A 27773-nucleotide genomic window follows, 5' to 3' on the forward strand; every position below is an offset into this window, starting at 1 on the left:
ATGGCGAAGCTATCTCTACTCAGCCTGATGGAATGGCTCAACGCCGAAGAAGGAAACTTCCAGTACGCTGCGCTTCTTAAGAGAAATCTCTTTCTCATATCACTGTAGGGGATATATAATTTCTTGACCAGTAGCTGACACTCGTCGGGGTCTTAAAGCACCAGGTTATTGTTTCTCATGGCGACAATTGCCGTCGGCAGCCTATCTATCGTAAAGGGCCTCGGGCTCCGCCAGGGAAGGGCTACTCGGCAGGACGCTGAACTGAGAGTCATGGTGTTGTAAGCATGAAGGATGATGTATGGATGGGTTCGACTTTGGTATTTCGTCATGGTGGTTAGGCTCCTTGGTATTGCGGGAGTACGTGACGGATATGAAACGTATAAACTGAACGATTAGCAACGATCAACGAGAGCGAGGAGTCCCATACGAAGAGAGGGATGATACATTGTATTGCATGGATGTATTTGAGTAAACAGGCGGCATTACTACTCGAGTATCACTCCTAGCTTAAATAATTGTTATCCACGTCTTCTTCGTCTCACGCAACCAACATATCTTGTCCTCCCTACGGGGCAATACTAACATCGTAGTCGTGTCGATTCTTCCATACCCTGGTGCGAAAGCCTCGTTCGTCTCTATATCCCTCGTCCTCGTGACATAAAGGACAACCAACCCTTCTAACCTCAGCATCTCCTCATCACCATCTATCAACCCTCCCTCTCCCCCCTAGACCTCCTCTTCTCTCCTCCTCCGAAACCCATCGAGAATCAGCCTCGCCATCTGCCCATTCGTAATCGGAATCTCCCTCTCCCCAACCCTCTCCCTCCTCACCTCCTCCTCAGAAGCCCACACAAAATCACAATGCTCCTCCGGGTCGATCCTCACCCTCTCCTCCACCCCCTTCCACCCATCCCCATCACCCTTCACCGTAACCTCAAAGGCAAACCGACAAAACACCCTCGTCCCAGTCCGATTCGTAAACACGCTCCCCGGCTCCCTCCCCTCCCCCTCGCTCACGACCCTCATGATCCCCTCGGCCTCGAGCCCAGCCTCCTCCCACAGCTCGCGCGCGCACGCGGCAAACAGGCTTGCATCTTCCGGGTCCGCTGCGCCTCCGGGCGTCTCCCAGCGTAGGGGCATGCTGTCGTGGGCGGCGCGCTGGAGGAGGAGGATTTTGTTGGTCGAGGGTGAGAAAACGAGGGCGCCTGTTGCGAGGCCGTCCCATGATTTGGAGTTTGTGGTGAGCCAGGTTGTCGCGGGGACGTTGTAGGGTTCTAGGGAGGGTGGGTAGGTGAGGTTGAAGACTGGTGGTGGCGGTGGGCGTGGTTGAGCCGGAGGTTGTGGTGGAGGTTGAGTGGTCTCGGGGTTGGATGCCATGGCGATGACGGTGTTCTTTGGTGACTCTTGTTTGCAATGATGTCTCTGCCGAGGATTGTGTCCGAAAGGTTCTTTGATGGTATGCTGCTTCTGTTCTTTTCGATCCAGATGAGGTGACGTTGAGTTAAGTCAAGTGAGGTTGTGCAACGTTGTGCGGATGCGGAACGGAACTTGTTTTGTGGTGGATTTTTGGTGTTTCTTTCCCGGAGCGGTCCCAGTTTGGCGGCTGACGATGGCCGCCTTGCGGGCTGACTTGAGGGCAGACTCGCCGCTGGTGCCTGGGACGTGAAAAAAAACTTCCGTGTTACAAATTCCCATCATTTACAACATCTGAGAATGTCGAATTCAGGGCAGGTGCTGGGTAAGCGTCAGCGTCGCAACTGCATTGAGTCAATGATAGTGGGTGATCCGCTTTGAGTGTCGCGCTGCTGGTATTCTACCTTAACGGTTTTGAAAGACCGACTTTGCAATGCAGTCCCATTTTGATAGGAATGTTTGCAACTAGAATTCAGGTATCGAAAATGCCGGACGTTAGGTGCTTGAAGGGCTGATTGAAGGTTGTTAACAGCTTCACAAGACTTCCCTGCCTTGGGTACAGGGTTGATATGCGAGCGACCAACGAAAGCGCTTTGAGGCAGACAGACAATTACACTAGAAGTTCATGGGAAGCATACTATACCTATAGGAAGGCTAATATGCCCTAGTGGTCGCGCTATCAGCTGCGTCGTGCTCGAAATATACATTTGTCAGTCAATTCGCTCCTCAGATCATATGTCAATCTGCTCATCTTATCCTCCTGGCCAAAAGTCCGCCAGAATATTTCACTATCCTTCCAGTCACAGCCCCAGGGCACTCAAGACTTGCTGTTGTTTCTTCTATTGCTCAATCTAGACCATGCGCTGATCTCACCGTGGTGTCTTTTACTCTTCCTCGCCTACCTGAGGAATTCCAAGAACCACGGGCTCATGAAAGGTCCCCAAGAAGACGAGTTCCTCTTTATGCCCAAACCATGATGTTACTATATCAACTCTCTTTAATTGATATATATGTCACCACCGCCACTGTCTACTAGTTGCAATTCGACCAGAACCTGCTCCCCATCTCCGGGGTGGATCCGCGCCTTCACCTCGAGGAACCTCAACGGCGCCAGGTAGCCTCACTTCCCCCGCCCTCGCCTGTCCAGGACACAGAAGCACAGGAGTGGCCTCCTCAATAGCAGGCCCAGCAGCCGGATTATCGAAGCCTCCCCAAACAGCAGCCACCTGATCAGCAGGTCTCACCTCCTCACCGCACACAGCAGCAGGAGGATACACTCTCCCAACCTCACCACCACCACCTGCCCCACGCGCACCAGGCTCAACAGGCTCAACCAACTCTCCCTCCATAGTCTCCTCCATATCCTCCAAGCCCTCACCCTCTCCAGGATGAAACTGGTTCGGCCGCGGGCAGCGCCGATGTCTCCCGCCACGACGCCTCTTCCTCCCCTTCCTCTCCATCCAGACGTCGTCCTTTGAGGGTCGGCTCTCGAAGTCTAGTTCTAGATATCTGGTGATCTTACCCATGATTCCGGTCGGCGTGTGGTTGGTCTTACCTTTTGGGTATACTAGGCATTCTTCGCCGCAAGGGACGTCATGGGGTGAGTCGCGGGCTCGCCTGACCGTTCTGAGTTGGCTCCATGAGGGGCTTCCTTCGCGCTCTGTGACTTTTGGGTGCTGCAGTTGTTCCTCCATCTGAGATGCAGTCAATAGAGTTAATTCTAGCAATCAGTATGTGACGCTCTTGGAGGTTGGTTTTGGCGGGCTACTCCAGCCTTTAGGAAGGAGAAGCCGGATTTTATAGCAACATTATCATCAAGAGATTCACCGCTCAGAGCTCAGCCTCATGACAACGACCACCACATGTCACACATTCACTCAAGACCAGCGACTTCATTGACGAGATATGGGCGTCTGATTGCTGTGTGCTAAGCCTGCTTGCTATTCTCTAGCATCGCATGTCCATCTAGTAACCGCAATCGCCAAATCCTTTTCCCTTGTGATTCCATTCTGAGACCTGAGTACTACTCCGTTCCGAAACTAAACCCTCGATGCCAATGGCAGACAAACTAGGCTGTCTATTGAAGGCGGGGGTGAAAAGAAGACCATGCGTCCCGTTGAGAATCCAACGCACGACTGCCCACATGCTAGCCATGTGTGTTTAAGTGCAGGTCTTGTGTAAGAAAGTTGGGAAGAAGAAATGCCGTGACCGATGAAAGAAGAATTATTAATGCCGAAAGGTGAAAGTCGAATGCCGTAACCGATGGAGAGAGAATTATCAATGTCTAATGGCGAAAGTTGAAGGCCGTACCACACCAAAGAAGAGTCGTTATGCGAACTTGATCGTTGTTGCCAAGTCGTGATCAAAGAGCCGTGATTGCGATAAGGCCAAAAACAACCGGGACCAAGACTCTAATGAAGCCCAGAGGCTTTCCAAAGCAATCAGAACCTCCAAGATGCCCAAAGTGAACTGTTGCAAAGACCAATGCGCTAGGAAAGCTCTTTTGACTTGTCATGACGCCTTACTGCAAAATGCATGCACAAGTGCGAGCAGTCATGATCATTGCGCTTATGGGAATCGTGGTTGCTCTTGCCTAAACAATCGGTCAGTAAAGGAAGTCAAGCATCAGAGACATTGGCGTCAAGAACTTACCTGATCGAAAGAGGTCCGAAAAACTTAGTTCACTGCCTACACTCAAGCATCTGGTGTTCCAAGAACATTTGCTCCATGGTGCCGAAGAGGAGTGGGAGTCTGAGGAGTCTGAGGAGTCTGAGGAGTCTGGAGATCCTCGTGACCTTCGGATTCATCATTGGTCATAGTAATACCATCGCGGGGATCCTCGCGACCATCGACGGCGTTAGAAGCGCCACGAAGGGTGGGGGTATCAGGATCGTAAAGGTTGTCGGAGAGGCTGATAGTACCGCCATTAGGAGGGGCAGGACCACCAGTGGTAGGCGTGTGAGGGCTGTCGATATGCGGCATGTTATTCTCATACAACGGTTGACCAGGGGAGTCGATGATCAGCCTGAATATGTTGGTCTGACCGGGTATAAAGCCAGTGGCGTGCGGATTGGCAATGTTGTGATTGGGAATGTGGGGAGGGAGCTGATGCTGCACCGGTTGTTGTGGCTGCGGTGCAGGGGGCACGACTGTAGAAGTACCAGATCCGCCGTTCGGGGTATCTTCATCTTCCTCGTTGCCGTCAAGAGGGATGAACTCAATACCGCCACGAGAAGGGACCGGGGTGTGCCGAGGTACGATGTCATAGGGAGAGGTTGTCTGCATCGCCTGCCCAGGGTGAAAGACCTGCAGAAACTGCTCCTCCTTCCAATTCTCGTAGACATGTTCGATAGTCTTCTGCACACGCTCCGAAAGAGTAGGCATGATGTCCGGGGCGTCATCAACGATCTTGTTGTATACGGCAGCGAGCATGTCGGTGAGGATCTGGACACCCATCGTGGCGTCCTTTTCCTTGTCCTTCAGCTCCATGTTCTCGCTGTGAAGACCAAGGAGTGTCCTGATTGCATGGCTCAGCTCAGCTCGGAGAAGGCGGTTCTTAATCCGAAGCCTATCTCGATCTTGGTTCAAAGCCAGAGCCTGGCCTTGGATATCGGCCATCTGCTGGAACAAGTTCTCGTTCTGGATGACTTTGTGAGATGCTACCTTCTCAAGTCGCAGAATCACGGCCCGGAGCCTCTCGTTCTCGTCAAAGGCAAGACCAGCGGTGCCAATGGCCTCCCTCAACTTCCCATTCTCAGCCTTGGCTCTTGCACTGTCTGCCTTGAATTGAGCATTCTCAGCCTTCAGCCGAGCATTCTCAACCTGAGTAGTCTGGAGCTGCTGCTCCATTTCTTCACAGCCGTCAGTGCCAAAGGGAGTGGTGTTGGTCTGGAGGAAGAAAGAAGTCAGAATCAAAGGGGTGAGAAAGGGTATTTATATAGATATTGGTGGGCTCCAAGGCCGCGCAAGATCAGTCAAGCAGGATCAGTAACTCAAGATGAGATGAACTGAGGACGTGAGGAAGGAACCATTGTGATTCCTTTCTCACGTCCAGTTACTGATTGGGGTACTGGAAGAAGGATATAAAAGAGAGGAGACCCACAGTGCTGGTAGGCACAGCTTCACAATGGCCACTCTGGCCGCTGCTGTTAGCAGCACCAGCCGAAGCTGGGCCACTAACACCCCGGAGGCCACCCGGGGCGGCGATGGCAATGCCACCACCAGCAGCGGCCTCAACTGCCGACGAGAACTTCGCCGGGATGGCATCCCGAGGGGCACCACCTACGGCCATCGGAGCATTGCTGCGACTAGTGTCAGCAGCAAGAGGCTGTCCGGCGACCGCCGGCTGCCGGATTGTCTGCATATTCACCCCGGCGTAATCCTGGGGGGCTGGGGGGTGGGCGGCGGCACCGGGCACAAAGGTCGAGGCGGTGGCCTTGTAGGGGATGGTGTAGGGTGAAGACATTGTGAGAGTTGGTACTTAAATAGTTAGAAAGAGGCGTTTCATAGGGGGAACTTGAAATACCTTCGTTGGTGGTGATGGCGGTGGTGGTGGCTCTCAGGAATCTGGGGTTGGAAGAAGAAAAGAAAAAAAGTAGGATGGGAGGAAAAGACTTCCAGTAGACAGGTAAGAGGGAGGGGAGGGTGAGGCAGCGAGTGTGTGTCTTCGTCCGAAATAGGTCGTCTGAAGGCGGTCAGAATATTTCTAGTATTTCACAACTGATCCTGAGGAAGCAGCGACTCATTTTTATAAAGAGGGCTCTTTCCGCGTAGGCTTTCTCCGATAATTCACAGGATCGTTGTCCCGGTGAGCAAAGTTCAACACCCTGAGAGCATTGCAGGATCTGCGCTCTGCCAGCAAGTCAAGCAGATGAGCCACTTTCTAAATGGTTCATATGATATAAAAGTTTGGAGTTGCGTTCCACCGTTGTTCGGTGCTACCAACACCAAATCATGAGGAACTCCAGTCCCAAGGTCCGGCCCAGCCATCCGTGGGTCTATGAAGTGGCTGGCATCGTCAAATCTAGAGACCATAATCGAACGAGGGCATAGAGAAACCTCGATGCTGAAGTAATATTGCAGAATTCTCATCATTCCGGAAACTCATAGGACAGCGCAACATCGTGAGTCTGTCGTCGACAAATTCGAGACCACGCGGGGCCGGAGCAACGTGAGTTACGGCCCCACTACGGGAAGCCAAGAACGGCGCTAAAATCTTAGCGGCGGGTGCTCCAGGGCCCAGGGGTAGGTGCCTTCCACTCGGAAAGTTCTCTTCAAATGGAAGCTCCTTCCTAAGCTCCCTTCCGACCTTTGCTGTCAGACCCATGGGAACAAGTCAAACACTGACTGCGTGCGAGCCTTCTTATAATTCTCTCGCAAACTTGGTGTCGCCTAAACGTAGCCGCAAGCGCCATCATCTGGGCCGTTCCAATGGACCAAATGTCGCAGCAGGACAGCCCTCTGTCCATTGCGGCTAATGTCGCCGGAATCCTCACTTTTGTCGTCGCGATTGTCGCAGCAGTGTACGTCAGAATCACATATCTGCGCAACAGCGACGACGAGTATTTCCGAGTCAAGGCCTCACTGTCATGGTTCAAAACAGAATCAACGTGGCTATCAGACCTTGTTCGTACAGCCGGTGAAAGATCAGGCGGCCCCCATTCTCGCCAACCTGAATATCAGATGTACGCCTTCGTGATGGACGACTTGATTAAGCTGGAGAAACGGATCCTGGAACTGCTGGCCGAGGCCGAGACCAAGGCTGCGGGCCACGACGCCGAAAATCAGGGTAAATGGACCCTCGTGCCCAAGAGCTGGAGCTTCACGACCAATGTCGCCATGGCTTGGCTGCCGGTCCGGACCAAGACGTTAGAGCTGGTTCGCCAGAGAGAAGCGTTGACCGCAAGAGTGCAGTTCACGCAAATGAGCATGATATCTTCGTAAGATGCTTTTTGCTAACAAGTTGTTGGTCGCTATTACTGATAACTTGTCGCAGTCGAATTCGAGATTTGGAATCAAGGACCACGTGGACGGAAGCCAAGTCCGAAGAGAGCTTTATTCGTATGGAGAATCAGATTTCTGAGCAAAGAGCTCAGATACATCGGCTGGAGGACCTCGTCTATCGTCTGATGCATCGGAGTCACCTCAGCCACGGTCCAGATTTACCATTGGCCGATCCAGTCAGGTCGCGCCGATTATTCAGTCCCTCGCAACAGCTTCCAAGCGAGTCGACGAGTCGAGGGCACCACCGGCGGGCCAGTTCGCAGTCCACCAAGCGATCGAGGTCCAAATAACGAGTCGTGAACCACCTATTTGATGGCGTACCCTCCTTGCAGCAAATAAGCACCTGCCACTGCCAGGCTAGCCACCGCCACGGGGAGGTCAAGCTCCAAGACCGACCAAATCCATACACATCCCAGAGTCGGGGCCTGCTTCATGATGTACAGATAACTGAACTTGTTGGTAATGTAAATCAAATGGCACCCAGCCCACACTCCAGCCACGAAGAAGATGGCCTGTCGAATGGGATGCTGGTAACGAGCCGGCAATCCCGGAACAAGGTTTGGGCTGGATGGGAAAGCATGGAGATTATAGAAAAGGAAGGAGAGGACTACCGGCCACCGCCGTTATCAGCAAAGGAGCAGAATGGAGGGCTGACTTGAAACTCACCTATTAACGCAATGAGAGTACGGCTGAAGACATTGGGCCATTCGATCTCCTTGGCATACTGGTTCTGGACGAGTACGTCAAGAGTGCCGTGTACCATGGCGAGACTTACAGTCCACAGCAATGTGTCCATGATGCGATCCATCAAGGGAGACAACAAGGCCTCTTCGTCGTCTCCCTCATCATCGTCACTGTCCCCGGCCTCCGGCCTGTCGATTCGGACGGCACCCTTGGGCAAATTCTTATTCCGCGGGTCTTTGTCGGCCTGCTTGAAAAGACCTCGGTCCTGGGCCATCTGCAGCAAAGTGGCCTCGCTGGGAGCCGACCGATCAGGCTGGGCAAGGGGGATGCCTTTAGGATCCTTCACCCTCTTTTCCTTGGTCCCCTTTTTGGCCATATTTGGGATTGTGAGTGAAAACTGGATGAGCCGGTGGTTGAGACTTCGCCTCGCCGTCCTTCGCCAATCCGCTCAGGGACACCTCGAGCCTCGGCGATGCCAATACAGAGATCTCTCCGTCTGTGAGATGCAGCTTAAGTGACAGCTGCAAGGTCTGTTGTCGTCGGATGTTGTTCGTCTGTTCGCGTGCTGAGCTGGTTTGGCTGACAAAGACACTGTTTACAGTTTGGCGGTTCCTTGTCCCGCCGTCAGCTCCCAGCTGGAGCTCACCAGCTGTCAAGGAAGGCCTGCACCTGGAAAAAAAAAATAAAGGTAGAGGAGCTCCCTGGCCCCTGCTGCAGGCCATCGGTCCAGTAACCAAACGAACCCATGCGGCCCTGCCCTGTCGCATGACACACTGCTCCGGACGGCCAATTGCCAGGCGTCGCTCGCCCCTCAGGGCGGATTTAGTGTTGTCAGGACCCCGTTCCGCGAGGATCTGTCACCGCCTGCATTTTCGGGAAGGGAACGGGTGCGACCACACACCGACCGACGGCGCAGATGGCGCGCCAGTTGCGACAGAATGACCGAACTGAGGTGGTGACGGGAGGCAGCGTGAGCGAGGCACCGAATCGTCCGGGCCCCAGCTCATCCAATTTCCCAGCCGATCGTCTCCCGCTATTTGCGACCACCCACACCACCATTGACAGCCACCACCACCACCCGTTGTCGCTAAGAAGCTCCTCCGAGATTAGACCAGGGCCCCCCAAATCGCAAGGTGGCATCTCACGCTTCTGCTCTTCTTACCCGCGCGATGCTGCTAGCCTCGTGACCTCCATCGTCCATCCAGTGCTGCTTTGCGACTCTCTTAGGTTCCTTTGGGAACTCTTCCTCCTCACCATACACTTTTTGCGACCTCTCCGAACCCGTCAACCCTTCTGCGCGAGGCTGCGACTCGCCGACACACGCCACACCGCATCCTCGAAATACTCCTCCCGAAAACGACCCCACCTTGGGGAACTCGAAACCTCCTCACCGACGAAACGAGATCGCATACCAGAGCTGCCCGGTGTTGGAGTTCGCGACAATTGTAGTTGATAATGGGCTGGATAATGCTCCTCGGCGCCTTGCTGGTGGCTGTTGCGCCTGCATTGTATATATACCTGGTCCCGCTGATCACGCCGAAACTTCCAACCCTGGAGAACAAACGCATCTGTCTCTTGATTGCACACCCGGATGATGAGGCCATGTTCTTTGCGCCAACGGTGTTGGCCCTCACCAAACCGGATACAGGCAATCACGTCAAGATTCTGTGTTTGAGTTCAGGTCAGCAAGCTTCTTGGGGATACTGCTGCAGGGGCAAAACGACGCCATGGCTGACAAGAGGGGCAACTGTATAGGCAACGCCGACGGCTTGGGCGAGACTCGCAAGAAGGAGCTGATCAAGAGCGGCATGAAGCTCGGTCTGCAGCAGGAGCACGACGTCTTCGTCATTGACAGCCCGTGAGCAATCCCCCCTCCTAACCCACCGCCCCTCAACTCCACTCCAGACCCTGGACGAGCTAATCTGACCGCCTCCCGGGACCTCCAGCGACTTTCAAGACTCCATGACCAACGTCTGGGACAAGACCAAGATCTCGAACCTCCTCGGCCGCGCTTTCGCACCGCAGCTCGCCCGTCAGCGAGCTGCCGGCGAGGAACCCGACGCCAACATTGACGTCCTCATCACCTTTGACTCGACCGGCGTCTCTTCCCACCCAAACCACATCTCCCTATACCACGGCGCCCGCGCCTTCATCGCCGCCCTGTCCACCAACCCGCGCTGGCCCTCCCCCGTTGACCTCTATACCTTGACCTCGGTCCCCTTTGCGCGCAAGTACACCAACTTCCTCGACGCCATCCCCACGCTCTTCTCTTGGGCCACCACGGCCGGAAGCAACCCCCCGAAACCACCCAAGAAGCCAAAGAAGGAGGAGGAGGACAGCGACGACGAGGACGAGGAAGACGACAACTACCACCCCACGGCGCTCGTCTTCCTCAGCGAGCTAGGCGCAAAGGGCGGTTGGGCCACGGCGTGGAGCGCAATGACCACGGCGCACAAGAGTCAGATGGTCTGGTTCCGCTATGGGTGGATCTCATTGAGCAGGTACATGGTCCTCAACGACTTGCGGCTGGAAAAGGTCGAGGCCGAAGAGGAGACCAAGGCGTAAGTAAGCCGCGCAAAAGTATAAGATACCTTGGTCCCGAGAGTGAAAACAAAAAGAGGAGGAAGAAAGAGAAGTTGATGGTAAAGCATGGATTGAAAAACCAAAAAAGGCATATCCTACCTAGCATCTCATACTCCCCCATCCACCACCCCCTTTTCATCATGAGCAGGCGTTTTTGCATGGACTCTACGTGTTTTGGGTAGATACCAACATATATCACCAGGGGTACAAAATCATCAGCGTTGCAGTTACAGAATGAATATAAAGGTACACCAGAGGATGGGAACAGAGTACATCTCCAACTTTTCATCAGGACCCAATTGATAGATATATTGTATGCAGTAACATCACATCAGAACATCGGGGCTACATACGAGTCTTTCCATGACATTGCGTATTCCAATTGATTCGGTTATGTACCAGAGTACTTCTGACAAACACGGGCCTCCTCTCCACATGTCTGGCAGATTCCCCTCGACACAATATACAGCCTTCTACCATCTACCACACCAAGGCCTTCAAGACCTCCTTTCGAAACAGGGGACCGGTCTGTGGTACCCGTTGCGAATTCAGAGCCTCAACCGTGCTGATCGCCTCTCCTCCATTCACAGCCCCCTGGCTGGCCGCCTTGCTAAGCTCAAATCGTAGACGATTCTCTTGCTTTCCAAACCTGACATCCCTTCGTTGGCGGACCATTCTTCGGGTTGATCGTCTGAGGGTGATCGCCATGCTCTCATACACTGTGTCGCCCGCCTCGGTGACAATGGGTACAGCTTCCACATCCTCCCCAGCGCCATCTGGTTTAGAAACCTTTGGCCGGCTTGGATCGGGAGCAAGTCTTCGGGTTGGCTCGGAGCGGACAATCTGCTTCACCCATTTGGTTTTGGGGGCGACGATGTCTTGGTTCAGGATCCTGACAGTCCCTCCATACGTCGAGTACGTTATTGGATCAGGGAGGAAACGGCGAAAATCATTGACAAAGTCAGGAATGATCTGGGATCCCAGCGCGGGTTCGCGGCGTAAGCGTACGCTGGCCTCTCGCAGCCATTGCTGGCACGAGCGTTGGATGGAGTACCATGACATTTGTTGCTGTGCTTTTAGTCGACAGTGACGAGAAATAGAAGCTGGCGGCGGCGACGGAAAAAGGGTTTCAAACAGAGCTGCCTCGACATCCTTGCATAGTGAGTCGTACTCGGCGCAAGTACCTCTGATGGAGTCCCAAGCCTCATCCAGCTTACCAGAAGCAACCAGCGACCTAGTGTAAATGTCAAGGTCACGGAAGCCAGGCTTTCCCAGGCGGGGATTGGCCGTCATGGCATCCCATACAGCTAACACGTCGTTGGACCGAACGATCCTGTTCTTGTCGCCAATAGTCTTATACTCTTGGGTGACCGGCCTGGAAGATATTAAATAGGTCCACTCCAGGAGCGATGACCAGGTATCTGGCGGTATGGAGATGCCCCATTCTGCAGAGATATACTCGATCAGCTTTTTGGCTAGAATGACATGACCAGTGCAACCGAAAGACTGCACGATGGCGTTGATCAAAGGCTGTGTTGGCTTCGGTGTTCGCCTAATGCTGTCCGCTCTGTCGGCCCTGACGATTGTTGCTGCTCGATGATCTCTGTCGGTGATGAGGATGCCCCATACTTTATAAAGAATCCGAGTCATCTCCCTGACTGAGCCAGCGCGTGCGCAGGCTACTAGGTACGCGCAGTAGAACTCTTCGTCCACCACTTTGTGCTTTTTGCGGATGAATGCATTCAGTCGTCCGACAGGGGCGGGCAAGCTAAGGAGGCGATGTAAGTCGTGAGTCGGTTCCCAACTAGCACGGCCGTAGGTGAACCTCCTGTTGGCAACAAGGCTAAGCCTCAGTCTCTCGAGGGGCCACAAGATCCGGGTGTCTTTGATGTTCTTCCTACGGCCATGTAAATCACGGGGTCGCACTCGCAGCCTAGCCTTATCGTTGTGCGAGTAGGCTGGGTCTGTGAGAAATCGAGCCTTGAAGTATTCGGTATAGTCCTGGCCATTCCTATGGTGGCTATCTTCCTCCCCCTTCGTCACATCCCAAATTTCCTTGGCAGCCTGGACATCGGATGCGGCACCGGCGCATCTTAAGAGAACGACATAGTCGAGTCGAGAAGGCTCGTTGCCGTGGTAGGATCGTAGACCGAATAGCGTACGCAATGACTGAAAGGTGCTTTTGTAGATTTTGGGAATACCAAACCGATCGGCGACAGAGGCAAGAGAGCTGTACTGGCCAAGTCCATTCTCGATACGCAGACCGTGAGTCGCATTGCTGCGAGGGCCGACGCGAGAGGGGTCTAGGGAGCGCACGATTTCCGAAAATGTAGTCGGCGATAGCCTTTGCAACGCGTCTGCCGCCTCAATGGCCCGTGGGTGACGTGCTAGGCCTTTGACACTCTTCACGATTTGGGTTGTATCCTGCGATTGAACCGCGCGTAGCAAATCCGCGAGATGTGCGTCGGCAGATTGATGATTTGAGGGCGACTCGATCGCAGGGGCCGAGGTGTCGAAGCTGAGCTTATGCGACTGAGACATACATCTCGTTGATAGGTCCAGCCCGTTTCGTGGAATCAAGATTTTTGCGGAAGCTGTTGTTATGGGAAAAGGGGGCAGATGCCCGTACCATTTTCGTAATCGGGCAGCCAAGATTTTCGAGGGCGTGCCACGAGGGGGACACTGATGCCGTAGCAGCTGTCGAAGGCCATTGGCCTCTATAGCTGGTATCATGATGGAAGGCTGCGAGGTCTGTATCGAATCATGTCTTGTGTTTCGAAGCCAATGGCACGGCCAAGCGGAAGTTGTGTTTCTTCAAAGATGTGGCTGGACGACCGTTTTGCTTGCGTGAGGGGAGATGTTGAGTGAAAAGGACAAGCACAAAGCTGTCCCCTCACTGCGAAGGGGGACGTACCGTACCACATCGGCAAGCCATGGAGGAAGGCACAGCTTCCCCAAGCACAGCTTACGCAGGTCTAGGCGTTTTCCCCAACAGCCCAGCTTCCCCAACTTTGCTTCTCCCGCTGCCGCCGTCGCCGTTGCTTGCTGCCGCCTCCTCCTCGTCCATCGGCCATCCTCCTTGTCTTTTGGCTTACCAGTGCCTGTTTGCCCGCTCAGAGTTACAACAGAAGTGCTGCAAGTGCCTGCTTTAGTGCCCTGCTCCCTTCCCCTCTAACCGTGCCATCCCGGACAAGGGACGGGAAGCTCCACGCAGACCTGGGGCAAGACCCATCCCTGGCCCACCTTCCGGTGTGCCGTGGCACGGTTCAATCTCATTGTGGGCTGAGCAGCCGGACTATCTCTCTGCCGCTTCCGGGGGCTCTTGACCAATGACGTTCAGCTGAGCTTTGCGCGCGCAAAATGCACAATTCCTCCTGTGCCCGGCCCCACCCATCGCCTTTCGGCCATCCCAGTTGAATCGCTGTGTCTTCATATCAAGGAATCGTGCCCATCCATCTCATCACAGAGCCCCCCTTCTCCCTTCACCTCGACCCGAATTTCAATCCTTAAATCACCATGGCGGACGCTGGCGAAGACACCACGCACGTCCAGGAGCCTCTTGACCTCGTCAAGCTTCTGCTCGACGAAGTGGTTTTCGTCAAGCTTAGAGGTGACCGTGAGCTCAAGGGCAGACTTCATGTGAGTTGGGATGCGTTTTCCGGAGCTGAATGAGACATACTAATTCGTATCATAGGCGTACGACAGCCATTGTAACCTTGTTCTGGGAGAGGTTGAGGAGACCATCTATGTAGTTGATGAGGATGAAGAAGATGAGGAAGTGAAGGTGAGAAGGCTGGATGAGCACGAAGTCTCACCAAGTGCTGACAGCATACCGCAGACCATCAGCAGAAAGTCGGAGATGCTCTTCGTTCGTGGTAAGTTGCAGCACATCTTAGATACTAGTTCAAAGTCTAATAAGTTCCCAGGTGACAGCGTGGTTCTCATCTCGCCTCAAACGTCCTCATAACCACGGGGGGATCATGTATCAACCATCGCCGCGAAGGGGCTTTGGGTTTGAGTCAACACCGAGTACACCCGAGCCGACAACAACATCTCACCGCTCACAACGCGTTTTGACGTCTCTTGTCGCGATACCGGAGAGGAAAAGATGTGACTCTTCATACGAATATTATCACTACGGTCTCTCTACATATACCCTCATCCCGAGACCACGCTAGCACCTCTGGGCCTGTTGCAGAATTCATGCCACTACAGCCTGGGACGAATTGCGTATTGGTACGATGGTGCAGCCAGGAGCACTCCGCTTCTTCGGAATGATGGCTGAGGAATAGCTGGGCAGATTTGCTAATCATGACCATACACTCAATCTCGTCGTTTGCAGTTCAAATAGACATTCCTAGCAATGGAGCACACTTTCGCGCACCCTGCTTTACGTTTTTCTATCGAATTCAATTGAGTTTTCGAAAACCCTAGATGTGCTATTCTGAACAATTCGATGACTCTTTCTTGCTCTGGTTGGCAGCAGTTGATCAGGTCAGGCAAGAGGCGCAGCAAACAGGGTACAGCCGCAGATCAACTCACAAGCCAGCAATTGAGTGCCTGAGTCACACAAACTTCCACTTCCGTTTGCCGCGACCTTTGTGGTGAGTAAATCCAGCCATGCGGGTCACCATGGCTGAAGAACGATAGACCAGCCATTCTGTGATTGCCTTACGGATACTTCAGTCAAGACACAATCCGGGGCTCCGCATTCTGCAATCGCCTTAGGTAAATCCAGCACCATCCAGGCGTCACCACAGCGTTGATACTGGCCCGTGCAAAAGCTCTTATCGATAAGCCCCGCCGAGTTACTCATGATGTCAACGCTGCTTTAGACTCGCCCATCTCTGAATTCCAACCTCGTCTTCATGCCGTAATGCTCCATGTATCTGCAAGAATCTGGGTACGATACCGTATTCTGGGTGAGGCCAAACTAAGTGGTTCAGCTCAATTCTCTCAGCAGGGCAGAACTTTTCCTAGTTCGGGATCCTCGTATGATGGGCACTGGTTGTGAGGGCTGTTGCATAGGTATAGCATAGATACATTTCAAGAAACCGGCAGGGAATAAATGGCCCCAGAATAAGCGGCCCAAAAGTAAAGCAGCGGGGCATTCTGTCACCCGGGCGTGGTGTGGAGGTGAAAGTGGCCTCGACTGTCACTGCGGCACTGCCTGCCGTTAGACTTCGCCGCTCCGAGTCAATCGATGACTCCTTTCACTGTCCCGTCGCGACGCCAACTTTGTCGGAACTAAAATTCGCCCCCTCCTCTATATAGCCTTAACACGCTACATTGCACTTCATCGATCAATTCCATCAGATATCTTCTACAAGCCCCCATTGTACTGCTTTTGACACGTATCAATGATCCTTAGGATACGAATATAACTGCTCCCATCACCCCACCATGACGAGCAAGAACATAAAGTCGTTACCGCACGAGAAGCGTAAGGGTGAAGCTGTATGGAGACCCCACAGAGTTCGAATGCCTCTTCGCCCGATCGTCGCTGACCACTTCCATCTAGGCTCTCAGCGACTTTGCAGAGTACGTCGAGAAGCAGCAGGCGTTACGATACCCAAGCGCAAAATCGACCGACACTTCCAAGATTACTGAAGTCCCCGAACATCAGCATGCCGAACTCGATGAGCTCTTTGACAACCTCGATCTGGCCGAGCCTACCCCTAGCGCCCGGTTGAAAGACCTCTTGCTGGGCACCGATGACGACACACTTCAGAAATTGGAGGCAGTGCTCCAAGAAAGGATAGCCGAGGGTCATGGGGAGGCCGTGTTCGAGCTCGGGTTCGAGAACAATGGCGAGTCGATGGCATTGTCAATAGAGCAATGGAACGCGGCATACACTAGGTTGAAGGAGGCGGCCAAAAAGATACGAGCCGACTGCCAGACGCTCATCACCAAGAACGTCGGTGGCGATGTTGAGGCCCCGAGCGCTCAGGCTGGCAAAGACAGCCATTGCAGTGGCAAGATCATGATTCGCCAGACGCCGGCAACAGTAGAGGATGTCATTGAGACCCGAATAGCTGTGGTTGGCAACGGTATGTGCCTTCTGCGTCTGCCAGCAATGCGCTTGCCACGCGAGCTGGTCTTTCCGCAGTATAAGTATGGTCACTAATCCATATATCACAGTCGACGCTGGAAAGAGTTCCCTTCTGGGAGTCCTGGTCAAGGGAGACCTCGACGATGGCAGAGGGCGCGCACGAGTGAACCTATTCCGCCACAAGCATGAGATTGAGACGGGCAGAACCAGTTCCGTCGGCATGGAGATCCTAGGCTTCGACACTGTTGGAGATGTCGTAGTCTCTGACACTCCTGGGAGTAGGCACCGCTTCGGCTTCCGTCGTCAGAATGACTCACTAACGATCACCAGGAAAACTTTCGTGGGAAGAGATTGGGAAACGCAGCGCCAAGGTCATTACCTTTACTGACCTGGCAGGTCACGAAAAGTACCTGCGAACGACCGTTTTTGGTCTGCTGTCGAGTAGCCCTAACTACTGCTTGCTGATGGTCGCGGCCAACAACGGCCTGATTGGCATGAGCAAAGAGCACTTGGGCATTGCCCTGGCCCTCAACGTACCGGTGATGGTCGTCATTACCAAGATTGACATCTGCCCGCCCCAGATTCTCGAGCAGACCATCAGCCAGATCACAAAGATCCTGAAGAGTCCGGGAGCGCGAAAGATTCCCATCTTTATCAAAGACCGTGAGGAGTGCATAAACACGGCCACTCAGTTCATCAGTCAGAGGATATGCCCCGTCTTCCAGGTTTCCAATGTCACCGGCGAGAACCTCGACTTGGTCCGGACATTCCTGAACATCTTGCCGCATCACGGGCGCTACGATTCCGAGGCGCCCTTTGAATTCCACATCAACGACACGTTTTCGGTTCCCTTCGTCGGCACAGTTGTCTCCGGAATTATCAAGGCCGGTGTAATCCACGCCGGTGACAACGTGCTCATCGGTCCTGACTCTTTGGGCCAGTTCACGTCTACCAGCATTCGTTCCATCGAACGCAAGCGATTGGGGGTGCCGGCTGCTTCTGCGGGGCAGTCGGCGTCCTTCGCCTTGAAGAAAGTCCGGCGTAAGGATGTCAGGAAAGGCATGGTTGTCCTGCCCAAGCTCGAGGGACAGCCAGCTCCCAAGGTTCACAGAGAATTTATAGCAGAAGGTGAGTCATATCGAACAGGTATTCAATTCAACGGTCAAGCTGATATGTGTCTAGTCTTGATTCTCTCTCATGCGACCACCATCAAGACAAAGTACCAGGCCATGCTCCATGTCGGACCAGTCTCGCAGACGTGTGCGATAATCGATGTTGACCGTCCATACATTCGGACTGGCGACAGAGCAACAGTGGCGTTCCGGTTCGTCCAGCGTCCCGAGTATCTCGCCCCTGGTGACCGGTTGTTGTTCCGAGAGGGCAGGACCAAAGGTCTGGGGATAGTCAAATCGGTTGGCTACGACCCCAGCAAGCCGCTATACCCGCACGGCGACTCTGTGGCGGGCGAAGATGGCGCAGCGAAAGCTAAGGATGAGGAGAATGGCGAGAAGGCTGCCAACAGTCAGGAAGTCAAGGTTGGAGCGTAAGGAATCTGCACTTGACGTTTGTATAGTTTGGCGTTGAGCGGTGATTTGATTTCTGTAGTCAACTAGCATTGGGTTTCGAGCGATACCAAGATGTAACCTTCTCAGGAGGCACGGATTTACGTGTCTTATACATTCATTCAATCGTGTCTGCATTTATCTTCCCTCCTAATCTCATCGCTCAGTGTTTCCAAGTTTCACCCGAGTGAAATGACCATTCTCACTCGTCTCAAACTCATAACTCTAAGATCCTCCACCAACTTGAAGGACATCACAACAAGCCGCACTGATCCGCCATCATCCTCGGAAACGCGACAAGCCTCACCTCCCACCTCCCCTGCCACCTCGCCTCCAAGTACTCGCAAATCGCCCTCGTCTCCAGCACGGCCCGCCTCCACATCCACCAGTGCTTCCGATCACACACCCGCGCGAACCAATACGCCAGCAGCAGCATCGCCCGTTCGTCCTTCTCCTCGAGCAGCCGCCGGAACCGCGGGTCCAGCTTGCTGATGAAGCCCATGAAGGGCTTGATCAGCTCGATTGAGTCCGGGTCCGCTATCACCGCGGGGGGCATGCGCCAGCACGCGGCGAGGGATGCGGCGGCCGTGAAGTACGGGTTCGCGTGGGTTGGGTCCTGGATGAGGTCGAAGAGGTTTGCGAAGCCTTCCGGGAGGGGTGGGCTCCATGCATCCATCGGTTTTCCTGTATCCTCGGGTCCATCATCGATGGTGGTACAACACGGCGCCTCGACGGGCTTCATCAAGTGAGCATACAACTCCCTCGCCGCATCCGCAAACACGCCCCTCGGCGCGCGCAGCGTATACGTCATCTTCCACACCTGCTTCTTCCCGTCGCCCAGCTTCAGCCAGTCCAGGTCCGAGGGGCACCCCTGCCTCAGCGGCCAGGCGTCGCGGGGCGCGGCGAGGGAGGCGACATTCGCAAAGGCGGCGACGCTGATGAAGGCGGCGGCGAGCCAGAGGGCGTCGCGCTCGCTGGGGAGTATTGGGTTGGAGAGCTTGCGGTGGAGGAGGGAGACGCCGCGGTACCAGTGGTAGGCTAAGGCTGTTTGGGTTGTCTGGGAGGGCGGGGTGTTTGAGGCGGGGAGGAGAGTTAGGTCGTGGAGGTGGGTCATTGCTATTACCGTGTGCATTACCACGGGGTGCTTGAGGGTTTGTTAGTCTGGAGATGCACTCCTTACAGGGAGGGATGTTTGGTGGAAGGGGGGGTTCGGGGGCTTACGCAGAATGCAATGGGGAGGGTCTTTTTCTCGTAGATTGTTCTACTCTTTGGTGAACCGAGGCTTAGGACCGTCCTCTTCTGGAAGCGTTCGAGGAGGCGGACGTCTGTGGGTGTCAACTGGTACGCTGCGTCTGGGCTTTCCATGGATCCGGTTTGCGGTAACGGCGGAGGGATGTAACGGGGCGGGAAGGGGGCCTGGGCAGGCGGAGAGGCTCTCTTGGATGGAGGTGTGGGAGTAGTTGAAGCAGACGAGAGGTCAACACTAAACGCCACTTCCACAGAGAGGGCCGTCGCCGCGGACGTGGGAGCGTAAGAGCATGTCACGCCGTAGGAGACGCATTTTACGCATCGGGGTTTAGTCTCGTCGCACTATGTCTACTGTTAGACACTATAAACAGGAAACAAAAGGCGAAAGCTGGATAGTCAGCCCAGTCATAGTCCCTTGTAGAGACTTATCTCCAGGGTCCCTATGAGGGATGGCTGGACGAGGAACGGTAGGGAAAGTCTCGCTGACAAGGTCAGGAGTACGCGAGATGGATGCTCAAAATGGATGTAATCCTTCCATATGATACGTACTTTCACCCGCCGCAGTTTACAGTTTCCACACCCCTTCCTAGACTTCTTATGAGCCCTGCGCTTGCGCACGTCATCGCCCGGAGATGTTTCCAAAGCAGACATATCGATAGCCTGGCTGGCCTAGCTGAGACGATTTGCGATGATCTTATCCAGTAGCTAGACGGTTGTGTGGCCTGAGATGATTCGACCGGCGCCCTGCAAGTCCACGATGCTCAAGAGAACGGATACGGCTTAGATGGTCTAATGAAGTCGAGGCAAGAAACCAAGGAGATGGGGAATGATGCTCGGCTGACAGCAAATACGAAAGGAGGAAACAGAGCCGCAGGAATGAAGACGAAAACGCGTCAGCAAGAGCGCGCCCTTTTTGATCCTCCCGGAGTTTACGAGGCCCACTCCTCCGGAAACCCCTCCGGTCATGAGGCGCTCATTCAACCCGCGATCGACGTCGAGCTACCCCGGTCCCCTCCGGACTTGTATCCACAGGCATCTACATCTTTGGGCACTTTGATTGGATGGCTTGCGTGCAGGTGGGGTCGAATAATGAGTCTAACCTCTGCTCGTATTTGGGGAATACTGCGCTAACCTCGTTTCGTATCGAGAGAAGCCCCCGCATCAGAAGGATGATGGACGTGGAATTCCTGTGGAAAACAGAGAGTAGAGGATGGGATGTACTTAACTTGCTCTTGAACTTGAGTCGCACAAATGCCAAAGGGTCTGATTTCAACTAGCATTTAGGACACGCGTGACTAGTTCTAGATCTGCTGTAAGTGAGAGCGCTCGCGGAGGCGGGGTGAGGATGATGAGACGCCATATTTAGAGGTTGGTGTTCATCGTAGGGAAGTCTTCAGCAATTCGAAGCATCTTAAGATTTCGTTCATATGATTAAAGTGATTCGATAGAGTACTATTTCCATTGTAGCAGTAGTCAAGGTAGTACACGATCAATTATCATTTTGTTCATTGCTTCATAGAGCACGGGTATATGTACTCAAAGACAAATCCACTTCCTTGCATCCTTCCACGGATGAGAATCATGATCACGCCTTCTCCTCCTCAGCATCGATCCCAAACCTATCGACACCTCCATCCCGCCACCACCCAATCCCAAACCTCATAGCGCCACCAAACACCCCAGCCCGACCGAGCTCCCCGTCACTCCTCCACTCCGCCCCCTCCGGAACGACCCTCCTCGTCGCCATCTCGCTCCCAGCAAGCATCGTCCCCGTCCCAGCAATCGAGCACGGATCATGCGACAGCACCCCGTTGACGTCGATTAGCAACCTCGACACGACGATACACAGCGCCATGACGCCCAGCATCGCCTGCAGAGCAATCTTGGGCCCGGCGTTCTGGTGTAGCCGTCGCGCGCTCTGCGATACCAGGAGGCCTTGGTACGTCGGCAGCCGGTTCGATCCGCTGCTGCTCGTCGAGTTGCGCATGTTGGCTGCGATGGCTTGCGCAATGTATGTCTTGTACAGGCCATTCGAGGCGTCCATCAGATTTTGGGAGTTCTTCTCGCCGGCTAGCTCTTCGACCGGCCGCCCGTTTCTACCCGTGACGAGTGCCCGCGTGAATGGGTCGATGAGTTTATCGAAACCAGTCATGTTGGTGCCGTTTGGCCCTTGAATCGTCACGTTCCGGGCCGAGGTCGAGAAATCAGAAAAGAATTTGTTGAGGGAGAACTCAAAGGACGTCGTGTCTGACTCTGGGGCACGCAGGAGCTCAATCGTCGACTCGTCAACGACTGGCGGTGAGATCCTGCTGAGTGTCATGTCTGGGGCGTTGAACGTGACGTTGGCTTCGAATTCCTGAATATTCTGATGACACACGATGGTAGCCAGGTCGCTCTCAACGTCGAAATTGGTCCTCGTCGTGTTCCTGTACTTTTCCTTCCGGGGGGTGGCCCTCGCGGTGCCAAATGTCACGGCTACCGTAGGACAGCCCATACCCCCGATATCATAGTCTGTCGTCGGCCAGCCATTTCCAGCTGATGGGCTCGTATCAATTGCACCGTCACCGTAGACGAGACTCGAGTTTCCCAAACTCCAAATCATGATGGAGGTTTTTCCAAGATACACCGGATCCCCTGAGCTTGGGATCTGGAAGTATTGCATCCACGTCTTGGAGGTCGTGTTTGACGGCCTGCGGTCGCACATCCATGGAAGGGTTGTATTTATGGCAAGTAGGGCCGTCTGATTGTTGACGCTCACCGAGCCGGCCATGCCGCCGAGACGAACTTCCATCGTACTCCTGTCGAACAGTACCGGCTGAACTTCGCGTCTCTCGGCAGGTATGACGGAGCAATTCAAGTTGCCGCGGATCCCCGTCATCTTGGCCGACAACGGAACCTGGCCATTGGCGATGGCATCATTGCTGAGGCCCATGGGCTTGATCTCATTGAAAACTAAATCACCTGACGTCCACTTTGGATCCGGCAGGTTGACGTACTCGATTAGCGATGTGATTGCAGTTGCCTGGTTGTCCTCGGCCCAGAGAGTGGTCTGGTCGAGTCGGAACGCGTCCATCTGCTGCAGGGCCACGCCTTCGACCTGCTGCACGGCCAAGACGCTGTAAAGACCCGAGACGACAATAGTCAAGAACCCAGCCATGATGTTGGCCATGAGAATGACAGTCACGCCAAAATGCCGTGATCGAATAGAATCCCATATGGCGTGGGGAGCCATCTTTCCGACGAGATTCATGAACACGGAACGGCTGGCAGTGGCGTTTCGCTTCTTGAGCGCGGCGAATGGTGCAAATATGGCAGCCATCGACTCGAAGCTCGAGTACATGCCGGCCAGGGAGATGGCCACGGCGGCAGGTATGTATGTCGCCAAGACGGTCGAAGTCTTTGTGCCCACCTCCATAAATCCATCTCGGTTGTCTGAAATGCGCTGGATGATTTCCAACGCTGCAATAGCCGCCAGAGGTAAAAAGACACTGACGACCAGGAACCACGGAGCTCCGGCCAAAGGGCGCCACCAAGAAATTGACTGGTATTCTCTCGGCACTGCGCTACGCGAGGGTTCCATTTGGCCATGGCTAGGCTCAATGGTGTATGTGGTCTCCGGCCCGGGTCGCAGAGATCCCTTGAACAAGAACCCTGATAACGTTTCCCGAATGAGACTTCTGCGTGCTGATCCTAGGCCAGTGAACAGCTTGTTCAGATCCGGACTCGCCGCCAGTATTGTGACACTCGCCGTGATCGATCCCGGCTCTCTCGGTGCGACATTTTGAGGTCGAAGGAAGATCATGGCAATGCTGATGAGGGTCAGAATTCCCAAAAAGGAGCACATCAAGGCTGTCGAAAGGCCCTTGACATGCAGACGGTTCTCCAGGTACGTGATGGAGCCCTGCGTTGTCGTGTTGGCAGGCTTCAGGGACGTCTGGGATAAAACCTGGGCGCCTATTCCCTTGAACACCTCAGATGCCGTGGAGATTAGGAGGTCCGTATCCATGAACGATCCGATTGTGGACAGACCACGCTTCATTTTCATCATGAGGAAGAAGGTCGGGACGGATGTCGATAAGACGAAGTCTACACCTCCATCGCCAATCTTGGTCTGCTCCGCAGAGTTACTAACAGCAAGACCTAAATAACCATTGGGAAAGCCGGCTATGCTGCCATTCGCATTCGTATCTTGTATGGCACTCTGCAGAGCTACCTCTGACTTGGCACCGGCAAGGGTAGTCGATTTGACTTCGTAGTTGCTCATGGTGTAATCATACTTGCACATGACTGCCACGATCTTCTCCATGTAGATGTAGGCGGGGCCGTTGCGCCTCGTGTCCATGGGGGAAAACCGCATGTCCGCTACTGTAAAAACCATCCGATGCGGAAGGCTGGTATTGGTCAGCTGTTCGGTGGTATACTTGGTCAGAGGTGGGTTCAGCGGTGCGCTCCAGTCCACCCCGTTATTGCACGTGTAGTCCTGGTACCATGCTTGGTAGTTCTGGGTGGCGTTTCGCTTCGCGTAGATGTTGTGGTCTGGACCGGCGGCAACGATGGCGCGAGTAATGTTGCACTCCGGCGTGGTAATGTTGGCGACCCAGAAGGCTCCGTTGATGCTGAACCAAGGCAGCGAAGTCTTGGTCGCGTTCTGTATGGGAAGAGTCTCGCAGCTGAACCCAATCTTGGCACCTGGTGTTGTGGTGGTAAAGTTGGCATCGGGACGACCGTTGCCCATCGCGTTGAGCTGGGGAATGACCATGTCTTCTGAAGTGCCAGACGGGTAAGGCAGATTTTGGAAGTTGATGGCGTAGTACACCTGTGCAGGACCCGGCCCCATGTCTAGAATATCGAATCCGCCAGCGTCGAAGCTCGTCGTCATCACAATATCGACGTTATCGCTTGTAACTTCCGTCGGCTCGAGGATGAGTAGACCTGTGGAGAAGACGGTCTGCTGGCGTTAGTATTCTCCCCTCCGTCTTTCCCGCTTTCTCTAGTTGGCAACTTACCGTGAGAAGAATCAGAGCCCAGCCAGCGATGCTACCAACGACAGCCCAGTGTCGATTCTTGATTGCTTTCCAGAAGCTGGTCGTCACCAGCGGTGAGACGTAGTCTAGAAGAAGCGTCTTGTGCACATCAGAAGGGCCACTGCGCAGTTCCTTCCACGGCATCAGGATCTTGTTGGCGTAGTCTACCTGTCGCCACAAAGCAGCCACAATGACGAGAACTTGGCAGCGATGTCATGTTAGTGTTTGATGCAAGTCAATCATTTGTAGATCCCAATACTAACCAGCTGTAGGTCCATACTTCCAGCCATAATGATTCACTTCTTGCTGAGTGCTCAGTCCACGATTCTGGACGGAGAAGTGATAAAGCAGAGCCGTCGTAAGAAGCATAGCGACAAAACACACTGCAAAAGTGACGAGAACCGTCTTCCTCAGCCACACGGGGTTCCACATGCGAGGTCGGGACTCTTCGGACCATTGCGAAGGCGTCGGGCTCTTGCTATAGCCAAACTCGGATACGTGAGGACTGTTTTTGTTTTGCGAAATCACAGAAGCGAGGCCATGTTCCGGGGACAAGAAGTGGCCGCCATCGTGTCTGTGGTGATCGCTAAAATCGACAGGCTCATCCAAGAACGCCCTGTTCTCGTCCAAGGCCAGGTGTTCGCGGTGTCGCACGCTGTTATCGTGGCCCCGGAGCCCTCCTTCCTGCTCATCATCATCATCCTGCACCCCAACAGCTTCGTATTGCGCCGAAGCAACGGGTTTTCGGTGGATGCTCCTCGGCTGAGCTACGAAGAGGTCGCGGGTCGATGCGATGGGACCAGGCATGTTGGGCGATGACGCTGGCCAGCGTTCAAAGGCATGGTAGCTTCAAGAAGGGTAGAATACGTGAATGCGCAGATGGAGGAGGCATGTAGTCTGATTTATTGGAATAAGGTAGTGCAGGGTAGCAACGAGTTCCAACTCAAAAAGCCATCAATCAGAGTTGGATTGGTCTTACGGTGGCGGTCGACGAGTGCTAGGGCTGCTGCTTGGGCTGGCGCCATTCCCGTCGAGAGCTCGACAAGCCATGTCCACAGGGGGATTGCTTATGTGGTACCGAACCAATGACAGCTCGCGCCACTGTGATCATTGCAGGTCGAGGTCGATCTAATTAAAGGCAGCTCGTCTTACTTTTCCAGATGAGCCCGTTAGAATTGGCGATAGAGCACTAGTACACGTTGGTGTCTCGTTCCTGTGGCTCTGTGATGCGACATGGCTGAACCGGGCAGGTACCAGGGTATCACTCACCCCGCTCGAGAGAGAATGCTGCTGCCTAAGCCTCTTGCATGACGCGATGAAGCCTCAGCGCGAATGCCTAGGAAATCTCAATCTCTCAAAAAATTATAGACTTTTCACCTTTTGAGGCTGGTGACACGACAAGTGAGTAAATGAAGTGTCGCGCTGTGGTAACGATAAGGTTGAGGCACAGCTACTAAGATATAACAAGGAAGTGGGCGTGACCGCGATGTGCATCAGTGCGCTCTCCACGATGCCCAGTTCCCCGGGTTGGCCAACCTGGATGTGAGTGAGCCACGAGTGGCGCAGCGTGTGGTCTCTAATGTCATTATTCATGATTGTGAGGTCTCGCCGAGAGCGACATACAAGATAGTCCTATGAGTTTCTTTTTGTTCCTACTCACAGATGAGTCGAGAGGAAGAAGTATTCCCCTTGAAATCTCACTCACTACGGTGCTGTTGGATCAACATGTGCCCTAACCAAAGCCAGGGAATAAGCGAATTCGCATCATTTTGTTCATCTGACGCAGTTTGGGGAGACAGTACTTGAGGAGCGTCATGTGTGTCAGTGGAAGACGAGAGCTATAAGTATGAGAACGAACGAGAGGGCTCTTATGATATTCAAACGTGGCTGGAATGCATTGATTTCTTGCTTCGATGCTTCCAACACTATTTTAAGAGTTACCCGTTGTGGGGGAAGCCGTGAACGGCTTCCGTTACGTGGTCGCGTGTCGGAATGAGTATTGGTCCACTCGCGTAAATGAAAAAAGTCGTCAGCAAGACTAGCTATACTCACTAGCGAAGTCGCGTTCTTGCTCTAGATTTCAAGAGATCTTGTTGATGACGAAGAAGTCATTAATAAGAAACACAGTGAAAGGCAGCTTTCGGACGTGAATATACAAAGTATTTACTCCGGACGAGTGAGCGCGATTGGCTACAGTAGTAAGCCAGAGGGAAGAGTCGATGGCTTGAGAGTAAGTAAGTCTTTTGAGTGAGCTGTAATTGATGTTAATCGGTCTTTCAAATCACAACCACCACAGGTAATAGATCTTCCAATGAACGTCTGATCATTTCAGAGTTCATGAGACCGACGTCGGACAGAGTTCATGAAGTCCCCGAAGGCAGGAAAAGCTTGACAGTTAATTTCTGGACGAACGAGGGAGTACCTATGGAGTAGTGAGTGAGTTCAGAGTGAGAGAATGGTTGGCCGGGAACACCCCAGACGTCCCTCTCAGCTGTAAGCCAGTGACTTTTGTTGGGCGAATCACAGGCGCCAATGGCTTCCCCCCAAGTTGCCCCGGGCGGGCACAACCGACGAGTCTGTGGCTCTTCCTCCACTGTAAGGTACGATGTACGGTGTACCTGGCCACAAACGGCCCTGTGCGCTTTGGGACGGGCAGGCGGCAGGCCACAGCTGGAAGGGCCTCCCCCAGGTGCAACACAGGCCAATCACAGACCCACAAGGGGTTAGCTGCACCTGGACTTCAAACGCCAAAAGTGTTTCGTTCTTCTCCCTCCCGCCAACAATCCACCACTCCTTCACCACTCACTCCCTCATAACTGCAGACTGACTGGTTCACAGACTTCAAGGGTTCATCAAGGAGCCCCTGCTTCTTTGCAGCCTCTGCAGCCTCCGTTGACGTCCCAAATGCTGGAACCTGTCAGATGTTGCCCTGGCGTTTGTGTCTTTGCACGGAACTGCGGCTGCGCAGGGGTTGCCCCGTCCGCCCCATACCTTACCTACGAAGTATGTACTCTCATGATCCATCGAGAGACATGCCATCAGCCCAGCTCGTTGGCTGCGAAGCAACAACTATGACGGACATTTTGCTTGACGTCTTTCCCGAAGAAGGGAAGACTGAAAGATAGACAAGGGTCTTCTTGACGAATAGAGCCAGAAGGACGCAGTCGACTAGTGTCTTCCTGTTCTCTCAACTATTCGCCGACC

At 53.9% G+C, this 27773-nt stretch overlaps 12 protein-coding genes across 12 annotated transcripts; 5 read left to right on the forward strand and 7 right to left on the reverse strand.

The window, feature by feature from the left end:
• On the forward strand, positions 1–282 carry BDZ83DRAFT_749853 (uncharacterized protein; the record flags this gene model as incomplete). The annotated part of the gene is made up of 2 exons (XM_060513830.1): positions 1–62; positions 159–282. 2 exons carry the CDS (start codon positions 1–3, stop codon positions 280–282), a joined length of 186 nt encoding a protein of 61 aa, XP_060367590.1.
• Positions 283–726: 444 nt separating this feature from the next.
• On the reverse strand, positions 727–1377 carry BDZ83DRAFT_749854 (NUDIX domain-containing protein; the record flags this gene model as incomplete). The annotated part of the gene is made up of 1 exon (XM_060513831.1): positions 727–1377. The coding sequence occupies one exon, from the start codon at positions 1375–1377 to the stop codon at positions 727–729; it is 651 nt and encodes a 216-aa protein (XP_060367591.1).
• Positions 1378–2133: 756 nt separating this feature from the next.
• Positions 2134–3301, reverse strand: BDZ83DRAFT_612137 (uncharacterized protein). The gene has a single exon (XM_060507703.1). The coding sequence runs from the start codon at positions 3105–3107 to the stop codon at positions 2427–2429; it is 681 nt and encodes a 226-aa protein (XP_060367592.1). The 5' UTR covers positions 3108–3301; the 3' UTR covers positions 2134–2426.
• Positions 3302–3717: 416 nt separating this feature from the next.
• BDZ83DRAFT_194784 (uncharacterized protein) lies at positions 3718–5445 on the reverse strand. Its single transcript, XM_060501618.1, has 2 exons — positions 4066–5445; positions 3718–4006 (listed from the first exon to the last, which is right to left on the reverse strand). Exon 1 carries the CDS (start codon positions 5260–5262, stop codon positions 4108–4110), a length of 1155 nt encoding a protein of 384 aa, XP_060367593.1. The 5' UTR covers positions 5263–5445; the 3' UTR covers positions 3718–4006; positions 4066–4107.
• Positions 5446–6843: 1398 nt separating this feature from the next.
• Positions 6844–7356, forward strand: BDZ83DRAFT_649413 (uncharacterized protein; the record flags this gene model as incomplete). Its single annotated transcript, XM_060510268.1, has 1 exon — positions 6844–7356. One exon carries the CDS (start codon positions 6844–6846, stop codon positions 7354–7356), a length of 513 nt encoding a protein of 170 aa, XP_060367594.1.
• A 365-nt stretch (positions 7357–7721) lies between these two features.
• On the reverse strand, positions 7722–8476 carry BDZ83DRAFT_749857 (uncharacterized protein; the record flags this gene model as incomplete). Its single annotated transcript, XM_060513832.1, has 2 exons — positions 7722–8023; positions 8083–8476. 2 exons carry the CDS (start codon positions 8474–8476, stop codon positions 7722–7724), a joined length of 696 nt encoding a protein of 231 aa, XP_060367595.1.
• A 1079-nt stretch (positions 8477–9555) lies between these two features.
• BDZ83DRAFT_572222 (GlcNAc-PI de-N-acetylase) lies at positions 9556–10665 on the forward strand (the record flags this gene model as incomplete). Its single annotated transcript, XM_060504481.1, has 3 exons — positions 9556–9781; positions 9856–9958; positions 10047–10665. 3 exons carry the CDS (start codon positions 9556–9558, stop codon positions 10663–10665), a joined length of 948 nt encoding a protein of 315 aa, XP_060367596.1.
• A 498-nt stretch (positions 10666–11163) lies between these two features.
• On the reverse strand, positions 11164–13224 carry BDZ83DRAFT_649416 (uncharacterized protein; the record flags this gene model as incomplete). The annotated part of the gene is made up of 1 exon (XM_060510269.1): positions 11164–13224. The coding sequence occupies one exon, from the start codon at positions 13222–13224 to the stop codon at positions 11164–11166; it is 2061 nt and encodes a 686-aa protein (XP_060367597.1).
• A 793-nt stretch (positions 13225–14017) lies between these two features.
• On the forward strand, positions 14018–14726 carry BDZ83DRAFT_194053 (uncharacterized protein). The gene is made up of 4 exons (XM_060501616.1): positions 14018–14322; positions 14378–14467; positions 14522–14558; positions 14610–14726. The coding sequence occupies exons 1-4, from the start codon at positions 14200–14202 to the stop codon at positions 14648–14650; spliced, it is 291 nt and encodes a 96-aa protein (XP_060367598.1). The 5' UTR covers positions 14018–14199; the 3' UTR covers positions 14651–14726.
• A 1360-nt stretch (positions 14727–16086) lies between these two features.
• Positions 16087–18282, forward strand: BDZ83DRAFT_572145 (elongation factor Tu GTP binding domain-containing protein; the record flags this gene model as incomplete). The annotated part of the gene is made up of 5 exons (XM_060504473.1): positions 16087–16140; positions 16205–16733; positions 16825–17013; positions 17066–17863; positions 17918–18282. 5 exons carry the CDS (start codon positions 16087–16089, stop codon positions 18280–18282), a joined length of 1935 nt encoding a protein of 644 aa, XP_060367599.1.
• A 134-nt stretch (positions 18283–18416) lies between these two features.
• On the reverse strand, positions 18417–20663 carry BDZ83DRAFT_194551 (uncharacterized protein). The gene is made up of 3 exons (XM_060501617.1): positions 20095–20663; positions 19519–19887; positions 18417–19441 (listed from the first exon to the last, which is right to left on the reverse strand). Exons 1-3 carry the CDS (start codon positions 20194–20196, stop codon positions 18551–18553), a joined length of 1362 nt encoding a protein of 453 aa, XP_060367600.1. The 5' UTR covers positions 20197–20663; the 3' UTR covers positions 18417–18550.
• A 350-nt stretch (positions 20664–21013) lies between these two features.
• BDZ83DRAFT_694377 (uncharacterized protein) lies at positions 21014–25591 on the reverse strand. The gene is made up of 3 exons (XM_060511346.1): positions 24833–25591; positions 24552–24769; positions 21014–24493 (listed from the first exon to the last, which is right to left on the reverse strand). The coding sequence occupies exons 1-3, from the start codon at positions 25374–25376 to the stop codon at positions 21131–21133; spliced, it is 4125 nt and encodes a 1374-aa protein (XP_060367601.1). The 5' UTR covers positions 25377–25591; the 3' UTR covers positions 21014–21130.
• Between the last annotated feature and the right edge of the window lie 2182 nt (positions 25592–27773).

The sequence above is a fragment of the Colletotrichum acutatum genome (assembly GCF_030867785.1).
Source record: "Colletotrichum acutatum strain CBS 112980 chromosome Unknown BDZ83scaffold_23, whole genome shotgun sequence".
NCBI classification, from domain to species: Eukaryota; Fungi; Ascomycota; class Sordariomycetes; order Glomerellales; family Glomerellaceae; genus Colletotrichum; species Colletotrichum acutatum.

What these genes read in the sequence shown, in the direction of transcription:
- BDZ83DRAFT_612137 (XM_060507703.1), bottom strand. Translation starts at nt 3,107, where the DNA reads ATGGAGGAACAACTGCAGCACCCAAAAGTCACAGAGCGCGAAGGAAGC.
- BDZ83DRAFT_194784 (XM_060501618.1), bottom strand. Translation starts at nt 5,262, where the DNA reads ATGGAGCAGCAGCTCCAGACTACTCAGGTTGAGAATGCTCGGCTGAAG.
- BDZ83DRAFT_194053 (XM_060501616.1), top strand. Translation starts at nt 14,200, where the DNA reads ATGGCGGACGCTGGCGAAGACACCACGCACGTCCAGGAGCCTCTTGAC. An exon ending in AGCTCAAGGGCAGACTTCAT is followed by an intron (nt 14,323 to 14,377) that starts GTGAGTTGGGAT and finishes TTCGTATCATAG; the next exon opens with GCGTACGACAGCCATTGTAA. An exon ending in AAGAAGATGAGGAAGTGAAG is followed by an intron (nt 14,468 to 14,521) that starts GTGAGAAGGCTG and finishes AGCATACCGCAG; the next exon opens with ACCATCAGCAGAAAGTCGGA.
- BDZ83DRAFT_194551 (XM_060501617.1), bottom strand. Translation starts at nt 20,196, where the DNA reads ATGTCTGCTTTGGAAACATCTCCGGGCGATGACGTGCGCAAGCGCAGG. An exon ending in GTAAACTGCGGCGGGTGAAA is followed by an intron (nt 19,888 to 20,094) that starts GTACGTATCATA and finishes CAGTAGACATAG; the next exon opens with TGCGACGAGACTAAACCCCG. An exon ending in CCCTCCCCATTGCATTCTGC is followed by an intron (nt 19,442 to 19,518) that starts GTAAGCCCCCGA and finishes CAAACCCTCAAG; the next exon opens with CACCCCGTGGTAATGCACAC.
- BDZ83DRAFT_694377 (XM_060511346.1), bottom strand. Translation starts at nt 25,376, where the DNA reads ATGCCTGGTCCCATCGCATCGACCCGCGACCTCTTCGTAGCTCAGCCG. An exon ending in GAAGTATGGACCTACAGCTG is followed by an intron (nt 24,770 to 24,832) that starts GTTAGTATTGGG and finishes ATCGCTGCCAAG; the next exon opens with TTCTCGTCATTGTGGCTGCT. An exon ending in GGGCTCTGATTCTTCTCACG is followed by an intron (nt 24,494 to 24,551) that starts GTAAGTTGCCAA and finishes TAACGCCAGCAG; the next exon opens with ACCGTCTTCTCCACAGGTCT.